We start from the raw sequence: 13,373 nt of genomic DNA, 5'->3' as shown, positions 1-13,373 counted from the left end.
TATTTTTTAATAGTCTGTAAAGTTTTCAGCAATTGCTTTTGCAGCCACTTTAAACATTTTCAAGCTATAGCAGATTGTCTTATGAGCATGCAATGAATCAAATGTGGACAAGGGTGGTTGTCCCTTTACATACAAGACAATCTCTTGCAGCCATATTGTCTAAGTCTTTATTTCCAAGTTTGGGTTGTTTTTTTTTTTTTTAATTTGAATGTTTAATTAACAGATTTTAGGGACAGCAGTAGATCATAAAATAGGACAGCCACTTTTTTTTGTCAGTAGGTATTATTTCTAAAACAGGTCCACATTTTTAAAATGCTTTTATATAAAAATACACAATACCAGAAATACAGTGTTACTAATATGTACAATTTAACCACAGAGAACAATAATGGACTAGTTGGAGAATGAAGAACAGAAATGGATCCTAAAGAGGATACTAAAAGATAGTAGATCTAAATATACAGCAGGATAAAAAACTAAAGTAAGGAAGTTAACGAAGGGATAAGAGAACAGAAACACAAGGGAGAGCTATATGAATATTTCAGGTACAGTGAAGTTATACGGGTGAGAGGACTGTGGTGAGTAAGGAGATCTTGGTGATCTTGAAGATTGAGGTGATCTTGGTGACATTGGTACAATCAGATACACTGATCAAATAAAGAGAAAAGAAAAATTGATGAAAACATGAAAAAAAAAAACCCAACCCATACAAAAAGATTAAACTGAATACACACATTAAAAAATGGCAACAGAACCTTAAGTTTGCATTCTGGCAAATGAGGTTGGGCAACCTAGGAAAGGCAGAAACACATGCTGTGGGGTTAACTGGACATTGTGCTGCCTGCAAGGGGAGTGCATCAACAGGGCTTGGCAGGGGGGTTGTTTCCTGAACCAGCCGAGAGAAAGGCAAAGGTGGTCTGGTCTTGGTGAGGAAAGGAAGCTTGAGGAAGGTTCAGAGAAGAGGAGAGACACAAAGCAACCGCAGAGAAGCGCTTTTTTCATAAAAACACTGATGCTACTATTAAAAGGCGCAAGCAACATTTCAAGAGCAACTTTCTTAAAATGTCAACAGAAAACTATTTCTGTAGTGCAATGATTCAATGACCAGCAATGCTGCTCAATAATGGAGGTACACTGAGCTCATATGCTCTGAAGAAAAGAAAAAAAACATACTAAAATACAGAGAAAGCCAAAACATAATTGAACAAATTACAAAACCCAAAGGAAATGTTACTTACAAAAAAAAAAAAAAAATCTTATTTAAGGAGTTATTTATAATACAAGTGAGTAAAATCAAAGTAATAATCCAGTGCCTGTTATCTAACATTTAAAACAAGAAAAACCCAACATTTAGCATCTTCAATATACTGATAAATAATAAGCATCCCTATGGAAATTTTGTTTTACAAGGAGAATTTCATTTATCCTTTTAATCTGACTTAAATTTAACCTTCACAGTTCTGTTTTCAGTTGACACAGCTTCCATGTGAAAATTATTACACAATTTTTACCCATTAGCAGACTGAAAAAGACATTCACTCATGCACTAATAAAACATTTTCTTATTTTTCTACTGCCATTGTAGAAATGGTCCAAGTGAAAATCATAAAGCAATCGATGTTCACGGGTCTCAAAGAGGCTTGGTAGTGAATTGCACATTAATTTATTCCATGCAAATACTATGTACTTTTTTCCCCTTCTTCTTCCTTCTTTTTCTCCTGCAAGAATTTTTACTACTACATATCTAGACAGGAAGCCAAAGAATACACACATTTCCAGGTAAATTGTCAAGCATGCAATACCAAGTACATAAAAAATAGACACGGGCAAGCCTCAAAGGACAACTGCTGCAGGAGAAAAGCTTGGTCTTGTCAACTGACACCGAGGCTGGTGGGAACAAGTTTACTCAGGCACACATTTGTGGGACTCTGGGCTTACTGTCTGAGATATTAATGTGCGACCTACATATCCCCATAAATGACTTGGATGCAGCACTTGAAGGTGTACTAAGGAAGTTTGCTGATGATACGGAATTGGGAGCAGCTGTGGACACCCTCCAAGGCAGGGAGGGCTGAACAATCACCAACCACATGAAGTTTAACAAAGACAGGTCCTGGGCTCTGCACCTGGGATGGGGCAACCCTGGCTGTGTGTAGAGTCTGGGGAATGAGAGGCTGGAGAGCAGCCCTGTGGAAAGGGACCTGGGGGTCCTGGCCAGTGGGAAGTTGAATGTGAGTCAGCAGGAAGCTACGTCAGGGAAGGTTTAGGCTGGATATTACAAAGAAGTTTTTCACCCAGAGGGTGGTCAGGCACTGGAACAGAGAAGTGGGCGCGGCCCCAAGCCTGACAGAGTTCAAGAAGTGTTTGGACAATGCTCTCAGGCACATGGTGATTCTTGGGGTGTCCTGTGCAGGGCCAGGAGTCGGACTTGATGATCTTCGCGGGTCCCTTCCAGCTGAGGATATTCTGTGATTCTATTGTATCATGCTTTAGGAGAGGAAAACCCCTTCACACATTTAAAATTACTGTTTCTGTAGAACTTACAATCTTTCTTTAAAGTTTAGTTTATACAACATTATTGTATTATTGGACATGTCATTGAATTAAATATGACTACAGAATTCAATTACCATCAATGGGATCATGAAAAACGTTATTTTCATCTGCAAAACTTCTGGTGCCTGAAATATTTCCATAATCAAATATTGGTCCTTCCAACAGGGTGACGATATCTATTCGATTAATTTTTGTCAATACAGAAGTTAAGGCATCAGCTGAAAAAAAAATAAAACACATCAGAAAAAGGTTCAGCATTGCAGAACTGTGTGTTTGTTTTTCTCAGTTACATTCACATCGCATTACTTACAAATTGCGGGAATGTCCCAATGCCTTTGGTTCCAGCAAACCCCAGCACCTGTCTGAGCAGTCATTCAGCTGCCTACTTATTCAAGATATATATCTATTAAGAGTCTACACACTCTCAAAGTATAATTGTATTACAACACAAAAGGCACAAAGAACAAGGTCAGATAGTTCTTGAAGAACGTATTTACTTACTACTGATACAAAATATTCTTTTACTGGAGTGTAAAGGAAGTGTAAAAATCCTACCATTCTGTTTTGAGGAACAACAGAATAGGCAGTCATGTAGGTAATAATGCATATAAGGCTATTAATGCAGTACATCATGAAATCTCATTTACAATAATCCTGTTGTGAGAACACAGTAACACTGGAAATTACTTTTACAGTGAAAAAGATCAAAGGAGACTCAAATGGTGTGTAGGAGTTTGTGGAACAGAGAAGGGTAGCAACACCATTGACCCCACACAAAAATCAACCCCACTCCTTCAGTTTGAGCAATTCAAGTGAAATCCACAGATAAACTCAGAAGTATCAGCCCAGAATCATCACTCCTTACAGGAAGAAGTTTAGTCTTTTCCTATGGCCTGCAATACTGTGAGACTACCTAAATTTTCCAGGCAGTCATTTTCCATGTTTCACATTCCTTGCTATTGGAAAGTTTTCCCTTTTATTTTCTTTACTGGAGTTTAAGTTCACTACTCGTCCCATCAATTATGGATTTGGAGAATGGATCATTTCCTTCTGCATATAGAGCGAATAAATATGACATATTTCCAACACCTGGTAAAAATATAACTGAAACTTCTTTTTTCATTGATGGTTTGTGAAGGACACTCACAATGTTTTCTTCAACTTGGCAACAGATGCAATGAGCTAAAACTCATAAACAACAAAAGTAACTACTTGACTTACTTGTAGCATTTTTCCCATCTCTGGTAACCCATTTTTTTAATAACATGAAGCTTTGAGCAATAAGAGAATTTGGGTTTTCTACTCGGATTTGATTTATTTCATCCACAGAAAAATTCAGTTCTCTTGCCAGTTCTACAAAGACAAAAAAAGCAAACGAGAAAAGAAAACAAACCCCAAAACACCAAAGAAAGCACAAATCTCTCAATCGTCTTGTCAAGCTTAAAAATACTACCTTTCATAGGTCACAGAGATGCCAACCAAACTGCCTGACACAAACTTTACAGATAACAATGAACATGGCATTAAATCCCCATGCTTTAATTTCCTAAGACATCATTTTGAATTTCAATCATCGCTGGGAGCGATTATCACACTTATGCTCAGTAAGCCACTTAAGCATGATGAAAAAGCCCTCCCTGGAGACTGCCTCATCAGTGCTAATTTATAAACTCTGTTTATTTCCGCTGATTGTTATTCCCCTGGGAGCACCCTGTGCAGCTCAGCACTGGTGCTGTCATCACCTGAGCCTGGGCAGAGCTGGCTGCTGCAGCTGTGAGCCCAGGAAGGGCAGCTCTGCCCACCAACATACGGGGCTATGGATGGGCACACAGTTAGAGAACACCTCCAACTCTGACTTGCTGGGGCACTGCTGGGCCCCCTGCAACCAGGGCTTGGGGGAAACTGCTGTCCAGGATCTGCAGATACTCCAGAGGCAGCCCTGAGCCCGAGCAGGTAGAGCCTCTCAGCTCCTTGGGGGAACATGTTGAGAGGAGAGCCATTTAGCTATTTTCCCTGTGAGTTTCTCTTTGATTTCTTGCAAGACATTTGCAAGACATTTCCCATTAGGCATCTTTGCCCAGCAATATATTCCACGTTTTGGGAAGCTGGCCTGGCTGTGAATTTGGGAGAGCCTGATGTAGTCTCGCTGCATCTTTTGGTAAAAGAATACCTAAAAACGCAATAGCAGAGAGTGATTTCAGTATTAAAGCAGAAAGGCTTACCTGTCCAGCTAAGTCCTAGGTGATCAGCTACAATTGCCATCCTTATATCTGTCCGTTCACATGGACTCTGTGGACCTGTGATTTACAATTTCTCAATTAAAAAGGTTTTGCACAGAAAACCACAATACCGGATAATAGTTTATTATAAATAATAGCTTTAATTGACTAAGTTGACAGTGCTTATATTGTTTACTAGAATGGTTGTGTGACCTAATAACCTACAAAACAAAATTTTTTCACAGCTTTTAGATTTTCACCTGTGTAAAGCCAAAATGTAAAACTACATGATGTCGTGTAATGAAACCAAACATGCTGACAATCTAGCTGTTAGACTGTAGACAAGTTGTTCAATTACTGGTGAAAACCACCAAGGCCAGATATTGCCTATTTTCTCTACTTCGACAGAACAAATTTGCTGTCACAAAAGACATCTTTCAATTTCTGAGTTACATCAATTTCTGAGTTACATGAATGTCTTTGGCATGCTTCACTAGCTTTCTACAGTACAGAATTTGTTTGAAGGAAGAAAAAAGAGAATAAGACAGCACATACAGATGACAATGACAGAATGAAAACTACAGTTAAGTCACTCCACAGGCAATCACAACAGTTCATGCACTAGGATCAACAAGTTGAAAGTTTTACAAACTAGGCTTGATCTCCACGAGGTGAGCCATGAGAGCTCCAGAAACCTGACTGCCTTCATTCTCACCAGTCCTCTTACTCCTCCTCCTCTCACTGTCGGCCTTTTCAATCTTTGATTTTATAGATGCTGCCTCTGTTCTCATGTCTCTAGCAGACTTCGGTGTAATGGAAGGCTGGTAAACTTGAGTAGCTTCTGATAAGGACGTGTTCCTTGATGTACTGTCTTCTTCATCATCAGAGACCTCTGACTGCATCTTTTTCTCTTCATCAGAAAGACGATCCACAAGCTTTAATGTCTCACCACTAATTCCCTTAAAATATTCAATAGAATGTTTACATACCTCCCTAAGCTGATTTTTCTTTACTTTAACTGTTGTCATGGTGACGGAGGTAGATCTTACCTTTACCGGTAATTTAGAAGGAAGTTGTTTTGGTTTTTCTTTCTCTACCTGCTCTTGTTTTGGCAGGGCTGGAGTTCTTCTAGCTAGATTACTCCTATGTGTATTTTTTACAGGAATCCTAGACCTTGCTTCTAGACAGGGAGAAGAATTATTTTGTTTTGCTTTGTCAGGCTTACTAGCCTCTCTCACTTTACTCCCTGTATTGCTTTGGAGATTATTTTGTGAAAAGACTTGTTTTACTGAGCTGGCCTTTACAGGAAGCTTTGATTTTCCTCTAGCCCCTACCAACTCTGTCGACTTTTGCTGCTCTCCATGTGGTTTTTGCTTATCTCTTACTCTTTGTCCTTGTGTTGTCCCTGTACCTTTTCCTGAAGTGCTTTTTGCTTGATTAGCTTTCTGGAGGGAACATTTCGGTTCCAAATGTTCTTTTAGCACTACATTACAGGTAATATCATCTGTAGGGACTGCAGATGAATCCAAATTGTTGTTGTTATTAAAATTATCTTTTGGAAAATCAGTGTTTTCTGTTTGCCTACAGCTCGTCTGGCTAGAAGCTGAACTTGCAATCACTGCTACAGTTTCATTTTCTAATCCCTGACCACTTGGCATCACAGCTTCTATCTTATCTGTCACTTCGCCAGGGCCATCTTTCTTCAGAGTCATGGTGGAAGCAGAAATTCCCATTTTAATTGGTGTGCGCAATTTGGGATCAACTTTGGAAGCGTTTACTGCTGCCGATGATTTCTCCAGTGAGTTACTACCAAGTGTTTGTTCCATGCAATCTCCACTGGCCTGGTTGCCGGGCTTATTTTCAACTGCTGTTGTTTCTACTGGTCTCTCTAGGTTTGTTTCTACAGTGCTGTCCCCTGCCTGTGGCTGTGTGATGGCAGTGACTGTACTTTTATCCCCTTCCCCCTTGTCCCCTGACTTCCCTTCAGAAGTATGCTCACCAATCTGAAAAAATTGGAGTCTTTCTTCAACAAAATCCCTCTTGCTCATGTCAATTGCACCACTGCGAGTCATCTCAAACATCTTCCCCTCATGAAATGGGAAGGGGTTGGGCTCGCTAGTTGGCGTACTCTCATCTGTTGGAGTTCTGGCTGGAGTAGTGTCAGGTGTTGTTGCTTGAGATCTGTCTTCCACTGCCAGACCAAATGCCTTAGCCTCATCATCCCTTGATTTAGTCTCAAACACTTCATCGTCACCTCGGTTATTGGACCACGGGTCAAAATCTAGACTCTTGGTGGCCACAGTTTTGAAAGGTGTTGCAAATTCTTCATCTACTTTGTAACTGAAATACGAGTCAGGAAATACAGTCCTGTCAGGGTGTCTGCCTTCCAAAGAGAAAAACTGTGCCCCTGACTTCTTATCGCTCTTATCTCCAGCTTTGTCAGAAGATGGACCTTTTGAAGGTGTCTTGTCTTCTTCAGGGCCTACCTTGCCTTCCTCCTCAATGACTTCAAGCTTACTCTGGCTAAAGCAGCGATCAGTCTGCTTTAGAATGCCTTCTGTAGTCCATACGTCCTTTTTGGTTTCAACTGCCGGACCTGCAAGTTTAGAATCACTCTCAGTTAAACCATCATCTTCATCTTGCAAATCATAACCGTCAAGAGAGTCAATCTCTGTCGCATCAGTATCATGGGAGAATTCTGCAGTGGTTGCTATGGAACACTCTGTGACAGACTGGTCATTGTTACTCCCATTTTGCACTACATCATTCTGGGGTGAATCAAGCCCAGTGTCAAACTCATTGGGTTTCCCAGAAGTGGGATGTCCTAACTCTTTCTGTTTCTCAATCTTTTCAGGGGCTTTGGGTTTTGAGGTTTCCTTCTGGTCATCTTCCAGCTCTTTCAGTTTGAACATGTACTTTTTAAGTGGAACAGGTTGATAGAGGGATTCATCATCACTGGAGTCACTGACATCTGCTCCCGGTGGCACAGGAGATGGTGGCTGTACTCTGATGACAGGCTCAGCCAGTTGGCATTTGTCATGTTCATCCTGCAAGTTCACTTCAGTCATCTCCATTTCACTCTCAGTGGAATAATGAGGCTTCTTTTCTGACTCGCCTTGATCTGCATCCAGTGGTGGAGGAGGAGGGAATTCAATATAGGCAACTCTGTTACCTTTGGGTCTTTTGTTAGAGTCCTTATTTATAAGATTGGGTACCACTTTGTCAATCTGTGGTTCCTCAACCTCTGCCTGTTTCACAGATGTTGACTTAGCCTCTGCTTCCTCCTCTGACTCCTCAGATACCTCGGGTATAGGGCTGGGCTTGCCTGGGATGTAAGCTATTAGTGAGTCAGGTGTTTTAGATGTAAACTCGTAACTCACTTCCTCTGAACTCGGTGTTTCTGGTGTTAAAGGGCTTTTACCAGAGCTGTCTATAAAGGACACTTGTTCTAGCGTGTCATCTTCTGGACTACCTTGTGGAGAAGGAGGTTGTTTTTGCTGTCTAGCTGCGTAAAATGTCCCTCTCGTCTCTTGTACTGTCTTACTCTCCTGACTGACAATTTTTTTAATACTTCCTTGTTGCACCTCTTTCTCATATTGCTTTCCTACCTGAACAAAACTGACATAAACAGGTAAGGTCTTAATTTCTTTTACTCCCTCAGTGCTTACTAGTGGAGCAACTTTATCCACGTAATCACTGGCACCGGGGTCAACTACATCACTTGAAGGAAATTCCTTTCCTGGGCTACATTCTAAAGAATCTGGTGATTTGCTAGGGGATAGCTCTGCTTCCTCAGCAGGAGGACTTAGACCTACTGAGCTCTGCTGCTTGGTAACTTTTCTGATTTCTGAATGCTTTACTTTTTCATCTTCCACATAATCAATCTGTCTTTCAACTTTCTCCTGAATCACAGCTGATTGGGATACTTTAGCTGAAAGTTCATAGACACCATCAAGCATGGTTCTCTTCTCCTCAACAATTCTGACTGGAATATGGGACACAGCAATTTCTTCTTTCCTTTTGGATATTTTATCAGCCACTTCACCATTACGTTCCCCCTCCCTGACAACAAATTCTCTGTATAAAACCCTTTTTGAGGGAGATTTTACAGTCAGTTCCTTCACTTCTTCTGAATGAATTCCATTTGAGGCCACTTTGTGCTCTGTCACAGTGATAAATTCACTTTTTTGGTCAGTTTTAGATTCAGCATGATCAACGTGGTTTTCTTTTACTGTATCTGGAACCAGCACATGTGAAAGCTTTTCCTTCTGTGTTTTATGGTTAGAAGTTCCAGGACTTTCCCACGTCCTATAGATTTTTTTGTCCCAGTGTCCCTTTGTCGTTGCATCTGAGCCATATGCCAGGTCTTTTGCCCGTGGTTCTGAAAAGCATTCTGGCACGACTTTCCTCATCTCAGTTCTTTGTTTTTGTGCATCTGAATCACGAAAGTCTTCGACAGCTTTCCCTTTACCTGGAACAAGGTCTTCCTGTATTTTCACCTCTTTCTGTAAAGCTGTGCTCACATCAATGACCTCTACTTGCTTTGCATGTTTCTCTCTTGAATAGGACTGATACACTGGTAACTTACTTTCTTGCAATTTTTTTACTGGAATTTTGGACTGACCATCCAGCTTTTTTTCTTCTTGAGTTACGTCCTTACTCCTGGGACTTATACCTTGTTCGAATTTAAGCCTAATGGAACTGAGCTTTGATTGCTTCAGCTGAAATCCAGTCTCAGGTACTCCAGCCTGCTGAGCACTTCCTTTGTGTTCCATAGTTCGTTTAGAGTCCTCTGCAGGTTGCACATATATCCTTTTTTCAGGACTGCTGGGCAAACTGGATGCTTTTCTTTCATCCACCTTGGGAAAGCACTTCCCATCATGTGCATACTGCTTCACCTTACTCCATTCATCCCCGGATGAAGGCAATTCAGAGAGCAGAACTTTCTCAGGGCTGCTGCTGGCAGAGCTCTGGCTAGAATGTATTTCCTTGCCATTTTTTTTATGCTGCTTTTTCTCTGGAGACTGTAGCTCATCATTCAACTTCTCTGTTTTATCCCGAAAAAACTGGGATACTTCAGTCAGTTTTTCTTCTGCCTCTTTAACAGTCCTGTCCACCCTGTCTTCATATATCAACTTTTCTCTACCTCTGTCTAATCTGTCCTCAGTAAAGCGCATCCACATCGCATGTTTGGGACTACTAACATCTCCAGTGTAGTGTAACACTGTCACTTTATCATAATGATCCTCCTTAGACATTTTACCTACACCATTTTCAGATACATCTTTATAGATTTTGGAGAGAATCTCTTTTTTGGGGGCAGTAGCTACTTTTTCTCTGCATCGTTTATCAGTCCCCTGTAACTCTGCACTAAGGGGTAGAGCATGGTCAGTAACTGACTCCTCAGTATCAGAATGAGACACATCTAGCTTTTCTGAAAGAAGCATTTTCTCAGCAAACCTGTAAGACTCCCCTCTTAGTTCTGACAACTCATCATCATGGTATTCTACTGAGTGCTGACTCAAAAGCTTCAGTGTTTTGTAAGAGTCATCAGACATGAGTTGAGCAGAACTAGGGCGACTGTCTTCTTCCTGGGACACAGGAGTGTTAACTCTAGAGGATTCCAGATAAGAAGGAAGTGACTCTTCGGCCGTGAGCTCCTCTTCTTCTTGCTGACCTTGTTCGTCTGAACAAGGAAAAGCATCATGTTTTTCCAACTCTTTTAAGTTAATATCTCCCCGAGGTAAGTCTTTCTGATACACATACATTTCTTTTTCTGGATGCTTTTTTGTTTCTCTAATAATGACTTCAGTAGGTTCAGCCTGATTACCTTGTTCAATATGGACCTCTATTATTCGCTCCAGTTTGGGTTTCATTTTGCTGTCCTTCTCTGCATGTTGTGGTGAAGTTTCAGCAGACTTGCTAACATCGGATGTTACTGATGATTTATGTTCAAACAGACCTGCCAGTTCTTTGGAAGGGTCACGTCCAGACTGGAAGGCTTTCATTATGTCATGAACAGACATTGTTTCCTCGATTCTTTCAGAGGTACTTTCCGTGCATGGAGGTTTATGATAAACCATCCTAGTTGTTGTAGTGATATGAGTTTCTTCTTTTACTCGGACACCTTTACTAAGGATGCACTTATGGTCATCTTCTTCACTGCTGCTGGCTTTCATTTGAAAAGCTTTAACCTTCTCTTTAATAGACCCAGAAGGTTTTTGCTCCAGCTCCATAAACGTTGGGGTAGGCTTTGAGGCCGGTAGTTCCTCTGCCTTCTGCTCTGGAATATCTTCCGAAGATGGTTCGTAGCTGCGGATGACATGAACTACTTCAGTTCTAGTTTCTGTAATGACGGGAGGGATGGGCACATCATGGAAAAGTGGCTTTGGCCCTGTGCTTTCAGCACTTTGTGGGGCAGAAGGTGTCTTTTCACTTCTCGTTTCAAAGCCACTGTCAGACAAGGGACTTTTATCTTGATCATGTTGAGAAAAGTCATCTGGAGACTCTAAAATAGTGTCTGTTCCAAAAAAGGAGTCTGCAATTTTACATAACTCCTTTTCCGATGTTGAAGGCCTCATGGAGGCTGGAGGCATTTTAAGTTTATGTTCCTGCAAAGCGATGGCTGGTTTTAAAATGCGCTTTTGTCTCTCTTCACCTTCTTTTTTCCCCTCTTCAAACTTGTACTTTATGTTTGTTAATGAACTGCTACCGATATCATTTGCTAAGTAATCAATAACTTTTGACAAGCTATAATCCTTTTCCGACATGGTTTTAGTTTTAATCTGGACCTTCTCTGGAACAGATATAGGAGGGCTTGTCAAAGCTTGCTGTCTCGCTTCATCAATCTCCTCTGTACTGAACTCTACCCAGTCATCCTCAGACAGGTGTCCTTGATCACTTTTGGATACTTTAGCCGACCCTTTACTTTCTAAACACACATCTTTTTTCAGAATCTCACTAACTTTTACTAAGTCCTCTTTTACTTTCTCAACAATTTTAAAGGGCTCTTCATCATCAATTCTACCCTCTTTTGGTATGTCAGGTTGGAACGGTTTTTCCTCTGCGACATCTGTCTGCAATATCGCAGTCATTCTTATCAGATCCTCTTTCATTTCAGCAACATCTTTCAGTATCTCCTGACTGGAGGATAAGGAAGATGGTGTGGACAATTTGAGAGCAGAGGGTGTTAAAAACAAGGATGATTTTATTGGAGATGAAGTTCGAGTAAAGGTAGGCTGTGTGCGTGCCTCTGTAGTCAATGTTTTAATAGGTGACAGTAACGCAGCGGCTGATTTTGTAAGTGAAGACGACTCTGGGAGCTTCTTTAATGCTGGTTCAGACAAAACATTGACTACAGAATATACCGGCACTGTTATTGTTGATGAAGTTACTGATGAGGTAGTTGCAGATATTGACCCAAGGGCTGTGTACAAAGCACCTGCAGGAGGAGTTCTCATTGACTGGAAAGCTGATGGTGCTGAAGACACAAATGACCTGAGTGGAGAAAATGACATTGTTGTAGCTGTTGAAAACACTCTCTCAGCCGTGTCAGCAACTGCATTAGCAGCACAAGTTGCAGAATGTACAGCTGCAGTGATCTTGTCTTGAAAAACAGCTGCAGCTTTGGATCCATTTATTAAGTTGGCAGAAGATGGGTATTTCAGAGGTGACACAGACCCATTAAGCAATGGTACATCTGTGTGCCCAGCTACATGTTTTGCTGGTGACGAGAGAGACGAGGCCATCATGACTTTAGTGGATGAAACAGCATCAACTGCTGACTTAGCAGGTGACACCACTGACTTTAGAGGGGACGATAAAAGTGAAGATGCTGATGTGATGACCGATTTAAGTGGCAAGCTCGAAGAGTACATGTTAATGTTGGATTTGGGGGATGCTGGAGGCGTCATGGTTATGGACGATCTCTCCAAGAGAGATCCTGCTGTCGTCACTGGAGATGTCCGAGAGGGGAATGTGGTAGTGGAGGCCAGCCCTTTGAGACCGGCAGCTTCTGTGACTGCGGGAGCTCTGACGAAAGAGCCTGAAGTAACCTGCATGTTGTAGGGAGGCTGTGAGACCACAGTTTTTATTGGCGAAGAGATTGTCCGAAACGATCTAATTGGAGATGCTACATCACTAACAGATTTAACTGAAGATGTGGTAGAAGCTCCTAACGTGGATTTGATTGGAGAAGTAGAAGAAACAGACCATATTGATTTTAATGGGGAAGCTGTAGGAGTGTTAGAGGAAGAGCTTGATAAGGAAGTGAAGCCTGATTTGGTTTGCCCAGGCACTGTAATTGGAGCTGTTGTCCATGACTGATATGGCCGTGTTGAAAAGAATGGCTTGTATGAGTAAGTAGCAGGTAGGGATCTTGTTGCTCCTGCACTCCGTTCAACTGTTTCTTAAATTGTTAAATTAAAATCAAACATAAAAATCAACAAAAATGGTTGAAAAACAGAGAGACCAGAGAAGAAAATTGGTCAGTAAACGTTGTAATATTACAAAAAGCAAGTACAATTGTTTGCATGAGTTGGGATGAAGGAGGCAAAAGAAGATTTAAAAAAGGAAAGAAAAAAATTAGGAACGAGCCAT

The 13,373-nt window shown here is 41.1% G+C and overlaps 1 protein-coding gene across 1 annotated transcript in view; it reads right to left on the bottom strand.

The window, feature by feature from the left end:
- Nucleotides 1-13,373, bottom strand: part of ANK3 (ankyrin 3) — a 198,239-nt gene that overhangs the window by 21,511 nt on the left and 163,355 nt on the right. Inside the window, exons 37-40 of the mRNA XM_069019101.1 lie at nucleotides 5,491-13,182; nucleotides 4,779-4,853; nucleotides 3,778-3,909; nucleotides 2,631-2,774 (exon numbers count right to left, since the gene is read on the bottom strand). Coding sequence (XP_068875202.1) covers nucleotides 2,631-2,774; nucleotides 3,778-3,909; nucleotides 4,779-4,853; nucleotides 5,491-13,182 — 8,043 coding nt within the window. The remainder of the gene's footprint in view (nucleotides 1-2,630; nucleotides 2,775-3,777; nucleotides 3,910-4,778; nucleotides 4,854-5,490; nucleotides 13,183-13,373) is intronic.

The sequence above is a fragment of the Aphelocoma coerulescens genome, chromosome 6 (genome assembly GCF_041296385.1).
Source record: "Aphelocoma coerulescens isolate FSJ_1873_10779 chromosome 6, UR_Acoe_1.0, whole genome shotgun sequence".
Taxonomy (NCBI): Eukaryota; Metazoa; Chordata; class Aves; order Passeriformes; family Corvidae; genus Aphelocoma; species Aphelocoma coerulescens.
This window is presented reverse-complemented; position numbering and strand designations above follow the sequence as displayed.